A 24043-nucleotide genomic window follows, 5' to 3' on the forward strand; every position below is an offset into this window, starting at 1 on the left:
ACTTGGTTACCAACATTTTTCAAGATATATTAGTGTATATTTTTATGTTTTGAGAAAGGAAAAAAGTAATTCAGGTTTGGAGTGACGTTGAGGGTAAAGTGAATGGTAATAGAATTGTATTTTTTGGGTAAAATATAATTTTAATTCTGTTACTATTGTTAACTTAAATGTAAATTTTGGTGTGAAAAAAAATGTGTGAGTTGTTATTTATCTCTCAACACGAACACTTTGTGGAAACATGCTATACAGACACTCATCTTAATGCTGGTGCTTCTTTTGTGTATTATGTGCAAAATACATGATACATTGTACATGTACACAGATGGGGTTTTTTATTTTAATATTTTAAAATGATAACAGGTAATACTAATTTCAAGAAGTGGCCTGTTATATTCAGGTACTCTATTATAGTGCATAATGCAACCTTTGTAGTCTCTGATACAAGTACACTCAGTATCTGAATATGAAGTTCTGTAAGCTAGTAATTGTTCTGGCTATTATTTTTTGTGAGTAAAATGAATTAACAAGGTAACATTTGACTAAATTAGTTAACGCATACATTGCCAACAATACTTATAGACTTCTTAGAATTTATTAATCTTAGTTAATGTTCATTTCAACCTTTTAATACACTATGAACTAACATGAATAATTGTTTTATTAACTAACATTAACAATGATATTCCTCATACTTAGTTCATGTTAGCTGATGTATTAACTAATGGTGATAGTGTCAGTGTTCTTGACTATCATCAGTTCCATTAATATTTTAACTTGTAACAAAATGTTGAGATTCTCTCAAACTGTGGTGTGTTTGTCATGATCTCATGGAAGTGGAAGTGTACTGGTCTTATGTTTTTGCCTCCTGGCTTTTGGTGTCTCTGTTGTCATGTCAGTCATACCATGTGACCAATCAAGCCAATCACACACCACAGTAGCAGCTTACAGATTGCTCATCTACTGGCCAAGGATTTCTGTAAATGGGATGAGGGTGATTAGCTGGGTTTAGGATGACGTACAGTAACTTTGTGTTTAATCATTTGGATCCTTGGCTTTTGTCCTCCCTTTACAGATAGAGGGATACCAGTATTTGCGTCAGTACCTGAGGACACTGCTGTTTTAATTATTGAGATGAAAATCAATTTTTAAGATTGTAAGGATAATGTATTACCTTGGCGTTTACCTTTAGAAGAAGCTGAGTTGGACTATTATGGGTGCAAAGATCATCATGAAAGTAGCTAAAAGTTTCTCGCTTTGCTGGAAAGGATTACACATTGTGCCTTGAATGCACTTTCAACATTCAACTTCTGTAAGCTACATTGCACAGCTCTCTTTGGAGATCACCAAACTCTGAATTTTTTTTTTTTTTTAAAGGACTTTTACTAGTTGTTCAACATGGCTCTTATGAAGATAAAGTTTGACCTGAAGAAACGGGTGAAGCTGGCTCAGATGCTATGGCTCATGTATTGGTTTTCCATTATGGCTGGTGTGCTAGTCTTCAGCATGGGCCTTTTCTTTAAAATAGAACTGCGCAAGAGAAGTGAACTTATGGACAACAATGAGAGTCATTTTGTACCCAACATTCTAATTGGTGTGGGACTTTTGGCATGTTGTCTCAATGCCTGTGGGGGCAAAATCTGCTATGACTCGCTCGACTCCACCAAGTTTGTGAAATGGAAGTCCATTTTGAAGCCCTTTCTCATTTGTTGTTTGTTCTATAACTTCCTCCTCATTGTCACAGCGATGATGTGTTTTGCCATGCGCATTCCTCTAGAGTTCACACTTGCTGAGGGCCTGAAAAATGGAATGAAGTACTACAAGGACACCGATACACCCGGACGCTGCTACATGAAGAGAACTCTGGATCTCATGCAGATGGAGTTCCGCTGCTGTGGCAACAACAACTATAAAGATTGGTTCGAGATCCAGTGGGTGAGCAACCGATACCTGGACTTCAGCTCTAAGGAAGTCAAAGAGTGAGTGTCTTTTTGTTTCTGAATGGTTGGATGATGTCACCTTTAAATGTAAACATTGTTTCCTTTCAGTTCTTTTCTATTAGTTTCTTTCAGATATAGTTTAAACATTAAGATAAAGAAGCCTAGCACTTTTAAAAGCAGTAGTTTGTTGTTGAAGTTTTTATAATTACTTTTTTATGAAATAATTTAGCAAATTCAAAGTGAGGGTTGGAACTAGGTGAATTACAGGGGTCAGTTTGCAGTGTAAGTGGTATCAGGCATGTTAGCCAGTTTAGATTTTGTCGCTAATCTTCTTGGAAAACATTTTCTTGCCCTCAGAGCTTACTGTCCCTTTCAATCAGTTGAATACCTGGTAGATTGGCTTGGAATAGACACTGAAGTTACTAGCCGAACACTTGCAATATCAAAGAGGTTTTTAATGGCTTTTGATGGTTAACACCTAACATGTAAAGTCAATTAAATGTTTTCTAAAGTGAATTTTAAATTAATTAATTAATTTATATACATTGTATTTAATTGGTAATAAATAACAATAAAGGTATGATGTATAATTCTAAGTTGCTTATTTTTATTAGGCATTCAGAGTTTTCAAACAAATTTTTTTTTGACCATATAATTACTTTTACTTCGAAATTATGATTTATATCAAATGAAACATTCATAGTGCTTTTGATAATCTTGTAAATGTTGTTTTCAATTTACTGTAGATTTTGAGTCTTACTTCTGTCATGCAAAACTTTTTTGTCTTTAGCCGAATCAGCAGCAATGTGGATGGAAAATACCTAATGGATGCCGTTCCCTTCAGCTGCTGCAACCCTAGCTCTCCACGGCCCTGCATCCAACAGCAAATAACCAACAACTCGGCTCACTACAGCTATGAGCACTACACCGAAGAGCTAAACATCTGGAAACGTGGCTGTCGAGACGCTCTAGTGTCCTACTATGGTGGAATGATGAACACTATTGGGATACTTGTTCTGATTGTCACCCTCTTGCAAGTAAGATGTTGAGCTTTGGAATTGTAATGTGCTGATCCAGGATCAGACTTCCTCTAATCTTAATAGAATGTGCTATAAAGGTCAAACTGATCTCTGATCAGTATTTAAAGTACGCTTTGTTCAGTTCAGACACTTAATCTGATAAATTGGCAATACAAGATGTTTTGTTGACTGCACCTAATAAGCTACACATTGTTTTGGCTGTAGATTTGAGCGGTGATTTAAACCCTGTCCTTTTTATAAGACTATCCCAAAAGGGTGTAAAAGTGAAGGCTGGTTAGAGGTGTAGTGGCTAAACTTTGTATGACATTATATCATGACAGGACAGGAGCCTCATCGCCTCAAACAATCACCTAACATGGCACTTTCATGGAAAACACCTAACTTGCTTGGTTATTATTAAATGTAATACACTGTTAGACTACTTTGTAGTAATACTGACATTTTAATTTACCTTCTGGGTTAAATTAAACTAGATGACTCAGGAACCAGCAGATGTTAGTTTAAGGAACTTTTTTTTAACTGATCTAACTTTTTTTAAAAAAAAAAAAAGGTAATTAATACCTATAATATATATTTTACTTAATATTTATTACAAAAATAATAAACATAAAAAAATATGAAAATAGTTAGTTTGGACGATGCATGAAACATTTTAGTTAGCCATTTAAAACATTCCGCAGTGTTTGCATATACATTTCTATATTGATGGAAATAATTAAAAAGCATTTATTGAAACAAAAACTGCCAGGTTTATGACAAGTGGTAGCAACAAGAAGACCTTGAACTAGGTGTGGTGGAGATTAGAAGAGGGTGTGGTGACACTGAAGATTCAGAGGGACCAAAGGTTGTATCTGTGGGGTGGGGCTTAATCTTGCTTTCTCGGAAAAGATGATTTCACATCACCAACTGAAGATTTATATGTGTATAGTGGTGGTGGTGGAGGAGGATTACATCATTTATACTTAATAATAATATTTATAATATAATATTTTAATTTAATTTATGGTGATTTAAATAAAAAAAAACAATTAAATCATGTATTATTACTGTCATAAAAAAACTATATTATATATAATAACTTTTTTGTACTGTCAGAGTAAAATTACAGTAATGAGCATCATGGGAACTGAGATTAATAGAAATATTAAGTAAACCAACAAAACTCATTACTGGAATGAGGATGAGAATGTGTCACAATGCGCAAAAAAAGTTTTATTTACTGTACACCTCGTAAGAATACACTATCTAACTCATATCTTTCATGTTTTGCTTTAGATTTCTGTAATGATTGGACTTCAATATGTAAACACCTCCCTGTCCACGCTGGTCAACCCAGAAGACCCTGAGAGTGAGAGCGAGGGTTGGATCCTGGAGAAGACTGTAAAAGAGACCTTCACTGACATCATGGCTAAAATGAAGGCCATGGGCAAAGGCAATCAAGTGGACGAGGGGGCAAATGAAGAGGCTGTTACCACTGTGAGCTGAGCGAACCCCGCCCATCATATTTTGGCCACACCTACCTGAGGTAGAGAGCTGTGTGACACAGCCTAAAACTGTAACTATATCTACACAAATACACAAAGTGTAGACAAAGCCAATTAATGAGGAACTGGTGAAGAAAAAAAAAATCTAAATGCAAACCTTTGTCAGTCAGACACTTTTCTTTAATTCAATTTGTATAATAGAAACCCATATTATGGTGAAATGAAAAAAAAAAAAACCTTAATATCCAAATGATTGACTTGTAAAGAGTGGCTTTAAAATATAAATACAAATATAATGTAATTTTGCAAGCTTTGCTCTCCCCTCTGACGTTGTACTTTGCTACACAAACTCTAAATAATTTTATAGTCATATTTTGTTTTATTTAATATTTGAGTTGACATTCCACCATGACATTCAAGAATGGCTAGTCAGGGATTTGGAAAAGTGTGAAAGATATAAATATGTGAACTAGCCTCAGTGCAGTGAGTACTTCTATTTATTAGGATTAAAAATCACTATTTGTCATGTGACAGGTGTGACGAATGAAAAGAAAACACTTTTTAAATCACCTTTCAAATTCTATGAGAAGCTAGACAGGTGTCTTGGGGACAAGTTAGATGCTTTGTTTTGTTTTATTTTAAAGTAATGCTATATATATATATACAGTTATATTTTTGAAGTACTGAGGTTGTGATTTGGGAAAGGGTATAAAAAAAATTAAAATATATTTTTGTGACCCATCTGATGATGAGTATACTGCTGTGTTCCGCATCAGATAACACATGATTTCATGAGCACTAAAATAAGAGGCTGATTTTGCAGGTTTAAGAGACAAGCAACAAATGAGGCCCCAATATGTGCTAGGGTACAGAGGGATAACCAGGTCCAGGGTGAGGGGATGCTCGAGGAAAGCCCCTGGAGTTGAGGAGACAGCTAATGACTGGCAGCTAAACCCTGACCTGTGACTTCTGCATTCCCCCTGAGCTCCTGTGCTTTTACATCCACACAATTGTTCCATGAAACGTCCCAGGCCAGAGACTGAAACTCTATGCTCAAATCTGTCATTTTTTGTAATTTATTACAAAAAGAATTCTAATTTTGTGTAAATAGTGTAGAATTATTAACGAAAATATTATTTTCTTTTTGTAAAAATATAATTTCATTTCTTGTAAGGAAAGTTGACTTTATTCTAGGACAGTGTTTGGTGTGTAGAAATTGTTATTGTAAATAAAACTTCTTAAAAAATTTCTGTTGCCAAGTCATTTGATTTCTATTGTCCAGTCATTTGCTGAGTTTAAAGAGCAGGGCATTCTGGGAGCTCAGTGGGAGGTTTGCCTTATCCGCTAAGATCATCAGAGAATTACGTGATTATTGCATTCACATGGTGTTTGTCGTGCAATGGCATATGACAGTGATCTGAATAGTGGGTCTGGTGAGTTTCACCATATGGACAATTTTTGATTTGTATTTAATTGTAATGTATATTAAATACCTCATAGTAATCATTAACAGGATATGGTAAAAACAAGGAGGTCTTTTCATAGATAAGCCACATAACTGCCTGGTTTTACTGTTGAAAACTGAGACGTTATCCATACTAAAAATCATAATGTTATGCTTTTAGGTACGAAACAGATATGAAAAAAGAGAAGGAGACTTTCTTTGGGTATTTTGGTTTGCCGACAAGCACATAAACACAGATGATCTGATAAAGACAGTAAGCTGCTTTTGAGTGTGCTCAGCTTAACTTCTTGGCAGGTGACCTGGACTGCTGCTTCATATCCGGTGAAGACTATCAAGCAGTGTAGGATACAGAATGTCCTTGAGCAGGTACAATATGTGTCAAACCAAACCGTGCACTTCTCTTTTCCCCCATATTTTCCTTTTAGGGCACAGGATTTTTGGGAATGGAGGGAAGCTATGCAAGTGGTGATACACAGATTTATATTGACAAAGAAATTGTATAACTGTAACATCAAACCTGACATCATCATAAAGGTTTTGCAATTATTTTAAATCAATAATTTTCATGTGATGTGGAGCACTATTTCCAAAGTTTGTTTGAGAACTGAATCTAAGTTAAAATTGGTTCTGGTCACATTTGGATTCTGCTCAACAAAGAAGGATCAGACAGATGAAGACTTACTTTACTTAATTTACACATTATATACAGCAAATACAGTGGAGGAGACATATATACAATGCAGACACAATAGTGAAAAACAACTATATGTGGTTTAACTGGCAGAACAATGTAAAAACTGGAGAAAAGGAGGAGAAGGTGCATTTGTGCAAGTCTGTGCACGTCAGGGGAATCTATATAATACATCTTCAGTACATAATTGGGAATTGACTTTCAGCTTTCAGATGAGTAGGTTAAGCAATATAAAATATCTATTATCTTTTCCTTAGTTGATTATACACAGCAAATAATTATTATGTTATTTCTTATAATTATGTTGCTTTATCAGATTTATTGAAACTGTAACTCGTTTGACTTACATTTACCATACTTATTTGGAGTTGAAATGTGTAATTTTTGGATATTAAAATATTTTACCCTATCCCAGCTTAAATGTTGAAACAACCAGATCATAAACATGTATTTATTTATCTGTAACACAGTAATGACTCATTTGGCATTACTTTTTGTACTTTAGTATAATGTCACCACAGAAGTCTCACGCTTCACCATTAAACAGTATAAACTCAAAGGATTTGTACATTGACCTGTTTTTAAATCCTCTTTCTTTGACTCGAGCAGTAGGGGTCAGTGACAGAACTAGGCCGACCAGCAGAAACACTTCATTAAACCTGAACTATCGACTTAAGTCTCAGATAAACACTGCCATCTGTTGGTGGGTTCTTTAACGAATTGAAGTGGTGTACAATAATCGTTATCAAGGTATTGACTAGGTCTCTTTAAGATTCATTTGTTTCTCAGACTAAATTAAGTTTCTCCAAACACTACAAAACCTGTTTGACTGTGTTGTGATGATTTGTTTGTTCTTTCTCTGGGCATTTGAGCTCCTCTGTTCCTCTCAGCTGGAAAATTGCCTCATCTCTAGATCCATCTTTTACCATCATCTTCAGGAAAAGCTGAGCTCCTCCTACACAGAATTATACAGACACACTCTCTTATATTTAGAGACCATTATACCACGATGTTCACCTATTTCAACCGCTTCAACTTCTCTGCATGGTTTGCATTATAATTTGCTTTATAGTAGGCCCAATAGTTTACCTAGAAACGAAAAATCTGTTATTAATACTAATCACAAAATTAGATTTTTTGTTTTGCCATTAGTGGTCAGGAGTTGGATTCATCCCAGTGACTTTCGAATCAGCTCACCAAAAAGATTTATTCAGTGACTATGTCTTCATATACTTACCCCAGACAGTGAGTGGTGACAAATGTAGCATATTTTATGCATTATGAATGAGGCATTAAATGGATCAGTAAAAAAAAAAAAAAAAAATGTTTCATAAATTTTTTTCAGATTTATAAACCTACTAAGTGGCCAAATTCTGAGTCTTCCAAAACCTTACAATATATTCTATAAGCATGGATTTTAGGTCCCATTTGTATCTTAACAGGCTCCATGAACTAAAAGAACTGCCTATACATTTTTTTATTACATGGTAAAAATAACAGCACATGCATTTGGAACAATATGACAGTGAGTAAATGATGACAGAATTATAATTTTTGGGCACACTATTCTTTTAAGACTACTTTCTGCTCATATTCAGAAAATGGCTCACTCTAACTGACAGTTATTTAGGCAGAGGACTCACATGGTGTCTTTAGTTCTTCACAGCCTCATCAGTAATGTGTCTGACTCAGAGACAGGCCACACATTTAGCTAAATGGGATCATGATCTCTGTCTGTTTGAATGATGCAGAGATCTGTGTGAGTGAGTGTGTGCCTGTACTTCTACTGTATATCTTTTCAGAGTAATCTTTGCATGCACAGACTAGGCCTAATAATGACATGGACACACGAAGCATTCGTCATTTCGATTCAGAGCATCAGAATAATGACATCCTGAAGTTCAGAAAGTGAGTAGAGTTAACCTAACAGTCAAAAGAACCGGCATTCCTTATTCATTTCTACAGGAATCGGACTGGTGTCCCTGAATGTTTTTCAGTTCAAGATCGTTCGTGAATCGACAGACCCCAAGAACAACATTGTCATTCAACTTACAATTCAGGTAAAATTTGATTACTTTTGCAAAGGCATTGAAGATTTAGCAGTGCGTTGCTGTTGAAAAATTGTAAAGGAACTACTGAACCAAACAAAAGAATTTTTTTTTTTTGGATATTTATCCAACTTGTTACCGGTAGAGGGCATTGCTTTGTGTTTACCTGTGTTCATTTGCTCAAACAGAGCAAGCTTGTAGTATTCTAACAGAGAGGACATTTCAAGGTAAGTATCACATCAGTGTCATTGACATTTTTCAAACGGGAGTTGGGGCTGGATGACTTTGGTTGTAACATGTAATGTTCAATAACTATTAGGTTTTGAGACAGATGTCTAATTAACCAATTCATGTGTCTCCTCTAGCAGTGATATTTTATATTAATTAAAAATTTGTAAATCACGAAGGTTTCTTACATTTCATTTTGTTCCAGTATCATCATATTTTTGCTATATTGAGTAGTAGCCTAAGTAAACATGATAACACCACACTAGGATAGTCCTCAGGCGAGCAGTATTTCTCATTAATGCCAGGTTGAAGCAGGATGTCAAAGCTGTCTCAAGATGTTTTTTTTTTTTTTTTTTAAAGCAGTGGACCTTGTTAGAAAATAATTAAATGAATATCTTAACATAATCTTCCTCATGGGGGCAGCATTTACTGGTGTGACAGAGACACGCAACACCCATGTGAACTTTGTACGCAACCCCAATAATTTCTCAACAAAAAATATCTATCACATATAATCCGATTTAAACAGTATACCCATGGATAAAAAGCAGAATAATCTCGTGATGATCAAATACTTACACAGTCGTGACCCCAGACGTATCTCTCACCCTTCTGTGCTCTGTGCTTGGCCTGAATCCAGGGTTGCTCTCATTCTACGTGACCCGGAGATAAATGCCTGCAAAGAGACAGCGAATGACAAAAACACTATGGGGACCGAAAAAGGGAGAGATAGATGGATGCATTGAAGTGAAGAGATTGTTTTGTCTTTACTTATACTGCTGGCTGTTGCCCCTCTGAGATCAGGATTAAACAGCAAAGATGGTGAAAGTCTGTAGGGAAAGACTTCATTTTGTGATTTATAATATGGCCGCCAGCTTCGCTCTGATGACTGGGGGTCTGTCAGGAGACCGTGGTAGCCTTTATAGGTTTTACCACAGGCGACTTTACCCACGTTTTTTGTTTTAACTTTCCTGGCTAGTTTGGTTTTAATATTTTCAGTCTGACTGACCTGCAGTGAAGATGAAAGGCTCTTATGGGCTCGGGTTGTCTTGATTCAGCCTTGGAGCCATTAGTGTGTCAAGTTATGTTGAAGTAAGACATCATTGTGAGTAGAAGCTGGGTCTTTTTGTTCTCTGCACAGCTTTACAGGGGCAGTTGGCAGCAGAGCTTAAAGGTATAATTAGGTTTTAATAATGGTAATCTATATTCAAGGTAAGTTGGTGGAGACTTTCACTTTTGCTTCCAAAAACCCATCTGATCACATCTCTCCTGTTCTGATTCAAAGTTCATCCTTAAAGGAATACTTTATGTTCAAAAGAAGGTCAGCATCTATGACTAGACAGTAATTTTGAGTAATTCTCATTCATTCATTCATTTTTTACATTCAAAGTGAATCTTCATTATTTGTTTACTAAAACAACTATTGTTCAGTCTGCTATCAGTATATATATATATATATATATATATATATATATATATATATATATATATATACATATATATATATATATATATATATATATATATATATACATATATATACTATACAATAAATAAGTCACACTTTTTTCATAGTTTGTCTGGTCCTGCGACTTATAATCAGGTGCGACTTATTTATCAAAATTAATTTGATATGAACCGAGAGAAATAAACCAAGAGAAAATATTACCGTCTACAGCCGTGAGAGGGCGCTCTATGTTGCTCAGTGCTCCTGTAGTCTACACTGAAGACACAGAGCGCCCTCTCGCGGCTGGAAACGGTAATGTATTCTCTTGGTGCTTGGTTCTAAATAAATGCGGCTTATAGTCCAGTGCGACTTATATATGTTTTTTTCCTCATCATGACGTATTTTTGGACTGATGCAACTTATACTCAGGTGCGACTTATAGTCCAAAAAATACGGTATATATTTATTTAAAATAATAAACATACTGTAAAGCAAACATAAAAGCAAACATAAAATATATTGAATTATTTAACTAAGAATTATCTATTTAACACTTTCATGCCAGTCTGTCTTTTTCACTAGGGCCTGGGAGAAAGAAGTGACATGCAGAGAAAAACAAATATTTCTCAGTCTGTCATCAGTCTATCCAGATAGAGCGGAGAGAAAGAAACATTAGAGGGTAATTCGCCTTCAACCTCAAATCCCATGTTAGTGCAAAAACAAGATTACTTAAATTAAAACTAGACAAGACACTAGTTATTTGAGCATTCTTTAGAGATTTGTAAACTGTTTCTAGATGACAATAGAAAGAAGAGCTTTGGACTCATTCTCATAGCACCATCAATCAATCATTCCTGATGAAAAGCTAAAAGGCTGACTCCTCCACACATATCACATATTAGTTTGCCAAGGAAACTATTTGTTTTCATGTATAATGGATAAAGGAGAAGTGTTAGACAAAGGGTAAAGACAACAGCTTTCACCGGGGAGACAAAACAGCAAAGAAGTTAGACTATTTATATCAAAATGGTTTTATAATCCAATATGGCTGTTAAAAAGTTTCTGGTCTGTATCAGCATGTTAGAGTATTAAGAATGATTAAATATTTTAGTAATTTATTTAGTTTGACGCAAGGCCAAGTTGCAGTATGCTATTTAGTCACCCAATGTTGCATAGAAAATTGAATAAACAGTTTATTTCTGTCATGACAACTCTCAGAGAGTTTAGTATGGTAATATACGTACATTGCAATGTTAATTTGTTTGGTTTTAGCTCTGGCAGAGCAAGTACCGAGACTTGTTAATGCCAATACACCACACACATGGTACTGTGAGCATGTAAGAAATACTGCTGCTGCTTATATAACATATATGAAATAACACCCATAACATGCATGACATCACCCCATGGCAGATCTATGCAGGTGGAGCTGGGGAAGGTGGAGGGCTTCTGAAGTGCATTGCAACTTTTACAGCAAACACTAGCCAAGTTTGAATGTTAAGCAGCAAACTTAATATCTGCGGATGTGAAAAGAAATCAGTCGGCTATACCACATGAATAATTATGTAATTATCTCGCAGAACCTGTTAGCCTGTGCCATCTTGTATTTAAACTGATTTCATAATAAACATTAATTTGTGTTAGTAGTTAAAAGCTATTGATTATTTTGCCGATCAGAGTGGTGGTACTGCTTATGAATTCAAGCGACAGCCCTGTGGGTAAATCTACTGATTAATTAACTACAAATAACTTTGCAATTATTCCTAGAGTTGTTATTTAATGCATTCTACAGATGCTCATAAAAATTCCATTAGATAAAAAATCCAATTAGAACAAGCAAGGAACAACAAAAGAAAAGAAACCTGGAAACTTTATAGCAAAGTAACACTGTTTTAAGGCATTGTGTAGTGATGTGAAATTCAGTAAGAGGCAAATGTAACTGCAAATAAAATATAAAGGACCATATTCTCCATTAATGTAAAGTATCTCTTTGGTAAAGGCTGTTTTAGATGTGTGTGTATGTTTTTGTGTGTGTTAGTGTACAGAGCTCAATGACAGTCTCCGTCACACTCATCTCTGAAGGACAATCTCAAGCAGAAACAACATACGATTATCTGAAAATCAAGTTTCTCAAGTTTCCTTTTGATCATTTGAGAATTTTGAGAGCTGATGTGGAAGGGGAATGAAAGTGTGCTTATTCTAAAGACAATAAAAATAAAAAGCCTTGAGCTGGAAAGTATAGAGCATTAATAGAAAATATTGATCCAAACTGGCCTGTTTAGTATGATGCACGTTGACGAGGAAGGACTGTGACTATATGTAATGCTTTATAAAGTGTGAAATAACTGTTTTATATTGATATATATATTTATCAAAATGTTTTAAATGTCTTTGATGGCAAAGCATCCAATCTTCAGTGTCACACGATCCTTCATAAATCATTAAAAAAATATATTTGTTGCTCAATAAACATTTCTTATTATCCATGTTGAAAAGATGTAAAAAAAAAAAAATTGTGGAAACCATTCATTCAGGATTCCTAAATGAAAATCAAGTTTAAAAGAATAGCATTTATTTAAAATAGAAATCTTGCAACACCATAAATGTATTCACTTTTGATCAATTTAATGTGTCCTTGTGGAATAAAATTATATTTTCTTAAAAAGTGGTAGATTTATGTAATGCCAAATACAAATGTATATTTATTAACCTTAAATACTTAAATATATAAATATTTGATGTTTATAATAAAATATATAATTAGATAAAATTGTACAAATAATAACCAACATAAAATGATGACAGCAAACCGCATTGTAGTCCGTTTTCCTGTATCACATGGCAATCAGGGTTGGTGCACTGTCCTTCAAAGACAGTGTGGTCCTCTGAAACATGCAATTGTTCTGGTGGTGCGAGAACAATAGGTTGTCTTCGCCCTCACATGCCCATCATACCAGCTGGCGATGACAAACCATGTCACCACACTAACCCTCCTTGTACATCCAAACGCCTATCGAGTACATAAGACCACTGTTGTCCTTGACTGGTCAATGGACACTTGATTGTTTGTGAACCAGTGCTATGTGCAGGGTCGCCTGGACTGGGGGTGGAGGGTGGACTAGACGAGCATTCACGATGCTACATATTTGTCTTAGAGGCCACAATAGAAGTACACATTTGGACTAAATGAGACACATTGAGTTAGACTGGACAAAGGCAGCGCAGTGCATGGACACACTCATGTAAAATCATGGGCACATATATGTTAGCGCAGCATTAGCATGTCAGTACCAAAGAATTCTGAATGGCTTCGGCATGCACTGATTTACCATAAAAAGAAAGCTGAGCTGGCTTATTAAATCAAGCCCCATTTAACCTTTTTCCAATGTCTTTTCGAGTTTTAGCACTGAGGTTGCTTACAAAATTGGGCATATTCCATCTGAACACAGTGTGCTTGAATGGAATGCCTCTTAAAATGCTAAAAAACATGCAACAGTTGTAGGCATGTAACAGTTTGTTTTCAAGGCAGATCACAATTTGTGGTCAGAGTTTTAATATACACGGGAACTTCACAATGAGGAAGTCTGCTTGTGTGACTGTGTGAGCATTCACAGTATCCAGTAACAAGCTCTGGAACGATAGGTTCTCAGTATAACGGACAGACAGAACACTGTGTAGCATAAATGAGCCAAGTCTGAATTACAGTAGTGGGCTGTGACATTTGCTCTTTGGAAGATTCTGAGTTCAATGACTCGTGTCTTTCTAAAGGTTGGGCTTTGCATCTGAGTTGTTGACAACTAACCGCTCAGGGTGAAATGAAAATGCAATTCTTTGTTTTTTTGTTTTTGAACACTTGAGATATTTTTATTTTTATTTTATTTACACCCAATGAAAGATTTTTTTTTTTCATCTGAGTTGTAAAAGAATTGGCTCATTTTCCTAGCTTCTCAAACACACAAAATATCTGATAACTTATTAATGGTATTTTCAAAGAGTAATACCAATTATATCTCATTAATTGTGTCAGCCCAGCCATAATTCATTGAGAATAAGCAGTTATCCAAGTATGTGGCACAACAGCAAAGTTTTAAGTTTTTGTCATATTTATTTAACTGTTTATTTCAGATGGATTTTTAATTAAATTTTTGTAGCATTCTTTGATGAATAGCTAGTTAAAATTAATTTGAAACAGAATATTTGTAACAATGGATACAGTAAGTCTTTACTGTCACTTATGATCAGTTTAATGGATTCTTGCTGAATAAAAGTATTTCTTCCTTTCAAAGATAAATAAATAAATAAATCTTAGGCCAAACGTATGAGTGTTAGTGTATAGAAACCAAAGGTTAAGAATAATGGTGCATCTGTCAAAAAATGTATTTTCTATTTATTTTCTGTTTTCATGTTGTGGTTTCCGGATAATGTTCTGCACACATCAGGTTCCCCCGACCCGGTCCTCAAAACAAATGCCAGCAACTCTGCGGATAATAATTCCTTATAAAACCACACTTATGGCTTTTCAAGAACTCTTTTAGTCACAGCGAATCAGACATTAATGACCTCGGGGATGCGTGTCACAGAGGCGAAAAGCGGTCTTTAATCTTTCAATAAAACTTGCTCTCAGAAGTCAAGCAAATTCAGATGGACCATCACTCTTTCAAATCCCATGAGTTCCATCATGTCTTACTTATTATCTACACACAGTTCCCAGTTCTTCCATTTCCTCCTACTTGTGTGAGCACTTCCTCTTTTAGTGTCTGGCCCAAATATAATATCAGTATATCAGATGTCTACGCTTATGCAGAATTTACGAGTATAGCTGTTTATGTTTGGCTATTTATAAAGTACTATTTATGACTGATTTAATTACTAAACTTCTTTTTACTGGCTGTCTACTCTTGTTCCTCTTGATTTTTCAGTGATATAGTAGTATAGTACAGTGTACCATCTGTTTTTCATTATAAAGTACAGTTGAGGCAATCGTAAACATACAGTACTTCCCCACCCAACATTAGGATGTGGTGAAACTGGCCATGTTATGCCTTGGGCCGTGCTGCAGTCTTCATACTCTGTTGTTTTGTGCACTGACATTACATGTAAACTAAGTGAGATCAGAGTGAAGAGAATCTGATTTCGGCAGATGGCAATGACGTAGTGGAACCTAGAGATATTTCCTTCAACATGTGTGTGTAATATGCAACACCCCATTCCTGAGAGGGAGAAAATAGTATTTGCCAAGAATGCATTGAGCTCATCCAGTTTCTTTTGTTCCTAAACTGGACAACTTTGAAGACAATTCCAGGTGCGTAAAGATAAACACAGAACATTTCCTTCTATAGAGTGAAAGCAATGTGATCTTTATTCTATTAGATGACACATTTCATTTTATTGGCTTCCAATATATGTACACACTGTAATAATATTCTCTTAGACAGTACAAGTTCTTTGTTGTATTTACTTCATAATTTTGTCTCACATGATTCCCCAATGTGTTACTGTATGTAAACAAATATTAATATTTTTGTAGTAAATGGCATTTTGAACTTACTGTGCACGCCAACAGAGATGACAACTGTTTCAAATGAAGCTAAAAAATGTGGTTTTTATTTTCTTTCTATGTTTGCTTTTAATGTAGGTCGCTTGAGGAAACAGTCTGAACTGGATCCGTTTCAAACCCTCCAAGTCTGTTTTATAACTCTTGAGAGTCAGTTGCTACATACTGAGAGAGTTCGCTCTAGTCGCTCAAAGTCTCTCTGAACAAATCTACAAAACCAAATAATGTGTGCCTCTTTTAGCTCATGCACTGTTACAGAACTAAACTTTTGACACAGTATTATCATTCTTTGTGTATTAAAATGTTTGCATCACCGTTACAGTTGGTGGGGATTTAGGTTTACACAAGCTTTTCTTTATCAAACATAGTTCCAGTTTAGAAGATTTGAATATATGAAGTGTACCATCATTAGTGGGATATATACAGATTTGGAAAAACATGAGGATGGATACATGATCAATTTTTTCTTTCTTTTTTAAGACCTGTTTTTGCATCTTGTATTCTTAATCATAAGTTTTTCAAAATATTGCATGTTGTTTATCTGGTACAGTGTGATGGATGATTTGAAGTGACGGATCAATCCGTAGGCAGCTGTGGTGATGTCATCACAGAGGCCGCTAGCTCGATTTATGAAGTCACTCCTCTGTTTAGCTTCTAAAAACATTGAACCACAGACTTTCTGTCCTTCAAACCCTCACTGATTGGCATTTTGGAACTGAACCAAGCTCAGGAATGGATATGTGACCTAATCTCATCTGTTGATCATGTACCTGTCATCAAAGTGAAAGACGGATATATCGCAGATGTACTCTCTTGACTTTCTCTGTCTAAATAGAGACTATGGATGACACTATCTCCCCCTGAATCGGTGTTATATCTGCTTGGATCAACCAGTGGAAAAACAAGCCATAGATTCCTGTAATCATGCCTGTCTCTGACACATATCTTGGTCGGCCATTGCTGTCACACCCTCCCAGCCCCCCATTAACAGCCATCTGTCTCTCATTTGGATTTGTGACAAGGGCACCAGGACCTTGGGGCATGTGCGACATGCAGCGGAGGTAAGGTGGTGATGTGAAGGACTGTACAAAGACCTATCTATAGCACTCAACCGCCCCCCAGGCCCAGTGCCCAAGGTGTCAACTAGAACATATTTATCTCCCTCTGTTACCCATAAATCAACCATAATTGTTATATGGATGTCCTCTCTTGTAAAGTTCATGTAAATGAAACACTGCAGTCAACATCATATGAGTCATTGAGGTTTCAGTTGCCTAAAAGCATCCGATGTTCCATTTAAGGGTTAATAAGTTATCTTTAAAAATTTCCTGCAGAGAAAATGAATGAAATTTTTATGTCTGGAACCCAACTGTTGCACTTCTGACCACTGATTGCTGTGATGGACCAACCAGGATTACGTTTTTCAGAGAAACTGTAATATGAGTTTTATAAATAAAAGAGCATCCTGTTTGAGGCATTTAAATCTATGTGAAGCTGGGGTTGTGCCTTTTCTCATCCATAAGACTATATTCATATTATGCTTCTATCATCATAGTATTATATAAGTGCTGCTTAATTATATTTAACTGAGCTGTATATGCTTTTTATCTCTGTTGATTTTTTTGGGGGGGCTATTTCCTTTCATTTTCTGCCAAATAACATCAAAGGGGCTGCCAAGATGAAAGATGTTAGCAATCTTACTAACTCATTTATTTGAATGTTTATTAATGTACATTGTCCCTTTCAGATAAATTTACAAAAAAGGGAAAAAAGCATGAATGCGAAACGATTGCATCATCACTGCACGGCCTCAAACCAGTATGTCCATTTCCATACAGTCTAGCACCATTCCTTGCCTATTAGCATTTAGTGGCTGCATGTGGTTTCAAGAGTCACCTCAGGGCATCTCTTTGCCTTGAGCGAACTTTCCATTTCATTGAGAGGAAAAGAAGATATGAAGTGGCAGCAATGGAAGTGTGGTTGGAGGCCAAGACTACCCATCTTCTTGCAGGGGAGCATGTTGTGATGCCTGTGGCTTCCTCTGCTCTCCAGTTTTCCAACCTAATGTTCGATGCACTTAAAACCTCTTTCTTCTCCCACTGTGAGGCAGCACATCAGATATGTTACATTACCCACTATGCATAATGGATTAGCAATAAATCTATTTCTGTAACGGGGCTATGTTTCCCGAATTATGTCTCTGAGGTCTTTATTAGTGAATGCCAATGATTTTGTGCAGATAGAACACAACCAGAGAAAGAATGAAAAGGGGTGATTTGGGGGAGGAATGGTGCTAAAATAGCTGTTTTGGAGGGTTCTAACCCAGAGAGAGAGTTTTGTAGCACTGTATTATTCAGTGTTTTTAAATCACTGATGCATTCCTAACATCATATGATAATAGTTTTGTAATTCGTGCATGAAGAAAAATAAATATAAAAATTAAAATGTAAAATTACACTATTCAAAAATGTATTCACTTTCAGATAATGAGCATGATTAGGCCCATATGGAATATGTGCCACAGAATGCAGAACAGAACATTTTCGGCATTTACTTTTTTACCAGTATGACTTATGGTTCAAACGTTTTTGTTTGAATATGCTGTCAAAAATTCTGTTTAATAGTGTGTGAGTATGTGTATGCATGTATGTGGATACTCACCATTCATCTCCCAGTTACATCTTTTATTCAGTTCCATATATAAAGTGTTTTGGATTGTTTTGGAAAACTTTGTCCAGTGTGTTTCCTTAACACACACACACACACACACACACACGCACGCACACACACACAAACACACACACACATATATAGAATATATAATTTTTTATAGCTAATTTTATTATGATCTCAGCTGCCGAGAAATGTCTGTTTAACACATTTTATCATGTTTAATTTGATGTCACATTATTCTGCATATTTTCTTTTAAAATGAGCACAGAGCAAACAAAATTTCCTGTGGTCTTGCTCACATTCATAATGTTCCAGTAGACATGGTTGAGGAAAGAATTCATCCACACAATTTAAGGGTAAACCCCAGTCTAGACATCACTGTCATCATTTTTTGAAGGTCTTTTTCCTTCTTTTAATAAAGTTGTGTTTATATCAAACTGACTAAAATTCTAAATTGCTCTTCAAATGGAGCAAAACATTGAGCACACCATGGTCCTCCTAATAACTAGAGCCTCCAGCCGTGTTTTTTTTTTTTTTTTTTTTTGAGTAACAGGTGATGGGCAGCTGAATCTACAGCTAAGGTGGGCTGCCTCACTGGAGGTGGTCTTAAAGGTTCCGTTCTTCGTGAGCCCATGTTTTAAACTTTAGTTAGTGTGTAATGTTATTGTTAGAGTATAAATAATATCTGTAAACTCCTAAGGCTCAAAAGTTCGATGCCAAGCGAGATATTTTATTTAACAGAATTCGCCTACAATGAACGACCAGTTTGGACTACATCCCTCTAGTTCCTGCAGTAATAACATCACTAAAACAGTTTTTTGACTAACCTCCGCCCACATAAATACACAAAAAATGGAGAGTGGTCTTGTTGCGCTCCGACGGAGAGGAGGTAGAGCTACATTTGTGTTTGTCGCCGTGTCGTCAAAATGCTGTTATTTTCATCTCGGAGTCCAATCATCTTTGTTTGGCCTTCCCAGGGACGCTGTACTTAGAGATCAATGGTTACAATTTATGTTTAACTTGGTTCCCGAAAATTATAATCCACATGAAAAACTATATGCAGCACATTTTGCTGAGGACAGATTCCTCAATCTCAACTAGTTTAATGCTGGATTCGCACAAAGATTATTCTTGAAAGATGGAGCAGATCCCTCTTTGTCTGGACAAGGCATTGTTTATGGACCACAACCGGTAAGTGTATTTTATTATTTAAGTTGGTGTGTTTAACAGTTTCAGTAACTTATTACACAAAGGGCAACGCTGTTTAGCTTTGTTAAATAGATGTTAGGGCTGTGCAAAAAAATGATCCTTATAAGTACATCTCCAGCACATGCGTTCAGATCAGAATTGCCAGGTTTTCAAAACAAATCCTGCTCACTTGCTTCTCAAAACTAGCCCAATCGCGTTTCCAGGAGGGCCAGGTGCGCTAAGCTGGTGTCGAATCACAACACAGGAACCACTGGCAAAATCAGAACTCGTTACGTATTTCTGAAGGAGGGACTTTATAGAACAAGGAAGACATCAGCCCGTTTTTATGGCAGTGAAAACAGCGGTATTCAGATAAGTAAATTGTGTGAAAAATACTGTTTTTACATGTGAAACATGAACACGTTATATTGCACACTGTAAACACAATCAAAGCTTCAAAAAAGCTAAAAAAACAGGACCTTTAAGAATATCTGCTGAAACCTCTTGCCACATATGAATTGCAGTGATGCAGAGACAGTTTTGATAATATGAAAAGTCTTTAAGAGAAAACATGAAACATTTGACTCAAATACACATTTGAGAGAGTCTATGTGCCTGACACAGTCGCTGTACTTCTGAAATGAGACGCCTGGTCTAAATAAGGATAAAAAGATACAAATTCAGTGTTATTTATGTGGGCAGCAGCTCACAGAATTCTTGTCACATACTGTGTAAATTTACACATTCATTTTTGACAATCACTTTCTTGCCAATGTGACTTAAACACAGTTACCTTAGGAACTTACAGTTTTCTTTAACTGCACATTTTAAAATAATTACATAAATGATTTTAATACACTACCATTCCAAAATTATATATCAGTAAGTTATCTAAAATATCTAAAACATAATAAATACAACACAATGAATTCACAGTGATTGATAAATATCTTTACAGCTTGAGCCATGTGACCTTGTACCATATTCTTTTGTTTACATGGACACTTGTGTCAATAGTCTATAATGGAATGTTAGAATGCATAAGCCTAAGCATGAACTGAACAATGACCTTTAACTGACCCAAGCGTCATGCTGAATGTAAAGCTTGTTTGGCTTGTTGACAGAACTGCATGCATGCACAAGGCGAAAGCATATACAGTTGCCTGTTTAACTCCTTCTTGGCTTTGGTATGTATGCATGCCATGATGTGGGAGAGACATTTAGTAGTCTCCAGACACTCATCATAAGAAATATCATAAACAAAGCATGTTCATTCTCTGTTTTCCACTGATATATACACTCAGTGGATTGCTGAGTATTCACAGACTACTAACCAAACTTTGTTACTTACTTCACAAAGACCCAATGGCAAAACGTGCATCATTCTCCATGTCATACACAATGTACATTTGAAGATATACTGTACAGCATTCTTAAAGAGGGTACACACACTGAATGCTTATGTACAATTATATAATTAGATATAGCATACATTTCTCCCAGCATGCAAACATGCAAATATATACAGTTCTTAACAAACAAACAAACAAACAAACAAACAAATGATGAACATACATTGTTTACCATTATCACACAACTGGAGGCAAGTAGCTGCCAGCCTGTCTACACATGAAAGCAAAACAGGTGCAGAGGATCCCTGTGTCTAACAACAATGCCATTTGTCTGAAGACTAAAATAATTTTTTCAAATGGTTTTCTTGTCAGCTTACAGTGCTCTTAAAGGGATGGTTCAACCAAAAATGAAAATTTTCAAAAAATTTATTAGGCCATCTAAGATTTATATGAGTCTGTTTCTTTATTAAAACTAATTTGGAGAAACATTTAGCTAAAATACATATCCTTTATTCATTATATTGTTTTCTCTAGTGAAAAAGCCATCTTTGTCTGAATCAGGAGAGAAACAGCTGATCAAACACCATTTAAAGTTATGTATTAAAGTTAAAACACCTCAACGATGGATACCTTTCTTACATGCATATTGTTTTTCACTTCAAAAGATGTTAATTGATGGACTGGAGTTGAGTTGTGTAATATTGTGATGTTCGTATCAGCTGTTTTGACTCTAGTTGTGACGGCATCCATTCAGAGAAGAAATCGCACATTTCAGTTGAATTTCAGTTTACATTTTGCTTAGGGGAAATTAGGCTCTCTGTTCAAAAAGGATATGGGGAGGAAAAGCTGTAATGTGCACATCAGCATAACACATCTGTATAACACAAAATTAATAAATAATTAAATAAATAAATGGGTGGGAAAAAATTAAATAAATTTTATTTTTTTTGCTCCAAGCCTATAATCCATCTTAATGAGGTGTCAATCAAATGACTATTGTGTGTTTTTCCTCTGAGATTTTTACATATTGTTTTGTCAATACATCTCACTGGCTTTGTCTAGTGAACTATTTTCTCTCTCGCTATCAGAAGAAAGTGCACTAATGAAACGGTCTGTTCTCTCACTAGTCTGTTAATTACTTCTCTGTTTATTTAGCGGTTGTGCTGTGGTGATGGGAGGCCCTGGGGGTTGTCTGACTCCCATGCTAAATAGCCTGCATTCCAATCCCTTGATGCCCAGGCTAATACCATCGTCACTTTCATCTCCACAGCCCGACAAATGAGCACCCATCTGATTCCCCACAGTGAAAAATAAGGGGAGAAAGGGCCGCACAGCATCCTGGAGGAATATTCTGACCACTGAGATATCAGTTATAGGCTATATAGATGTCTCTGTCAGGAATTACTTGTTCCTGGAGTTTTGTAAATATATAAGTAAATGTTTTAGTCCCAACCCATGTTATCTGTAAAAGATCTTAACGTCCATTAATTTTTTTTTTTTTTTTTTTTTTTTACATGAAGCAACATCCTTTCTCTGTGAAAAAAACAACACTTTATACAATGGAATTTTCTGTCTTGTTTTAAAATAATCTTAATTCTTCTTATTATAAATTAAATTTATATATATTCCTACTTTAAGCATAGTCACTAAATTGTGTTAGATTTATGCTTAAAACAAGACAGAAAATACTGTGATATAATTGTATTCTTAGCTTGATGCTAAAAACAAGAAACAATTATAATATATATATATATATATATATATATATATATATATATATATATATATATATATATATATATATATATATATATATATATATATATATTAAATATTTTATATAATATTTATTATATATTCTATATATATTTTATCTCAAATAAATTAATCTTTACTGAATGTTGTGGATTTTTACTGAATATTTTATTAAGAAAACATGTTTTGCCGTGTGTGCAAATTTTAGCATGCCATGCTGTCCCTCATGCTCACTCACAGAGTACAATTGCAAAGGCAGTATGAACACTAAGGTAAGGAGGCAGAACACAGTATGAATGCAGACAACTTTTTTTCTTTCTGCTGTTTTTGGATCTGTTTTCCCCTTGCACATACCATAGTTGCTTAAAGTGTTACATGGCACAAATCCGATCCTAGGTCAGCATTTCATCATCAAACTGCTCCCTGCAAGAGGGCCTCTCACTCTGGCCTTTAGCTGTTGTGAGAGTAATAGCTAGAGTCTGTGTCCATCTGCATAAGAATGCTGCCCACTTCATAGAGGAAGGAGGAGGGTCGCAAGAATTGATGAAAACTTTTCCTGTTCCCCCAAGCCCTTTCATTCCCCTCTGTCTTGTTTCTCAAGACTTAGCCAAGATGTTTCAAACATTCCTGCCTGTGCATTCGCACCACTTTTAGAAATTAAACTTGGTTAAAAGTTGGTTTTGGACATGTAGCAATGCGTATGAAACAAAGACACCGGCCTAGTCAAACTTGATTATAAGACCAAGATATTCTCATCTGTGACACAGTCCATGTTTAAATATTTAGTAAAGCATTGGAATGCAGAAAAACACCCACTTTCTTTTTCCCCTCAGATGATTGCTTCAGGGTTATTGAGTGTGTATATTTCTTTTAAAATGACTGAAAGTCTCAAAATGTAAACACAGTATGGGTAAAAAAGTGGCTACTAGTTGTCGAAGAAGTTGGCTATATTTCAGTAAGTATAAAGATTTGAATCACATGTTGGCATATGCTCGTTTATTTAGAGTCTGTACAAATAATATTGACTTTAATACAAGAACAGCTACGTCAATGAGCTTCTCCTCTCAAGTATATATGCACACGTTTGTGTGGGAGAGGGTCTGCATCTAGAGAGCAAGAAAAGCTAATTATGCAGGTTCCTCCTCCCATTGGCGACCTCGCACGATGGCAATGTTGAGCAG

At 35.6% G+C, this 24043-nt stretch overlaps 1 protein-coding gene across 1 annotated transcript; it reads left to right on the top strand.

Annotated features, from left to right (window-relative positions):
- The first annotated feature begins 1002 nt into the window (after positions 1–1002).
- Positions 1003–5707, top strand: LOC128025436 (peripherin-2-like). Its single transcript, XM_052611807.1, has 3 exons — positions 1003–1976; positions 2728–2974; positions 4253–5707. The coding sequence occupies exons 1-3, from the start codon at positions 1396–1398 to the stop codon at positions 4460–4462; spliced, it is 1038 nt and encodes a 345-aa protein (XP_052467767.1). The 5' UTR covers positions 1003–1395; the 3' UTR covers positions 4463–5707.
- Positions 5708–24043: the final 18336 nt, after the last annotated feature.

The sequence above is a fragment of the Carassius gibelio genome, chromosome A12 (assembly GCF_023724105.1).
Source record: "Carassius gibelio isolate Cgi1373 ecotype wild population from Czech Republic chromosome A12, carGib1.2-hapl.c, whole genome shotgun sequence".
Classification (NCBI taxonomy): Eukaryota; Metazoa; Chordata; class Actinopteri; order Cypriniformes; family Cyprinidae; genus Carassius; species Carassius gibelio.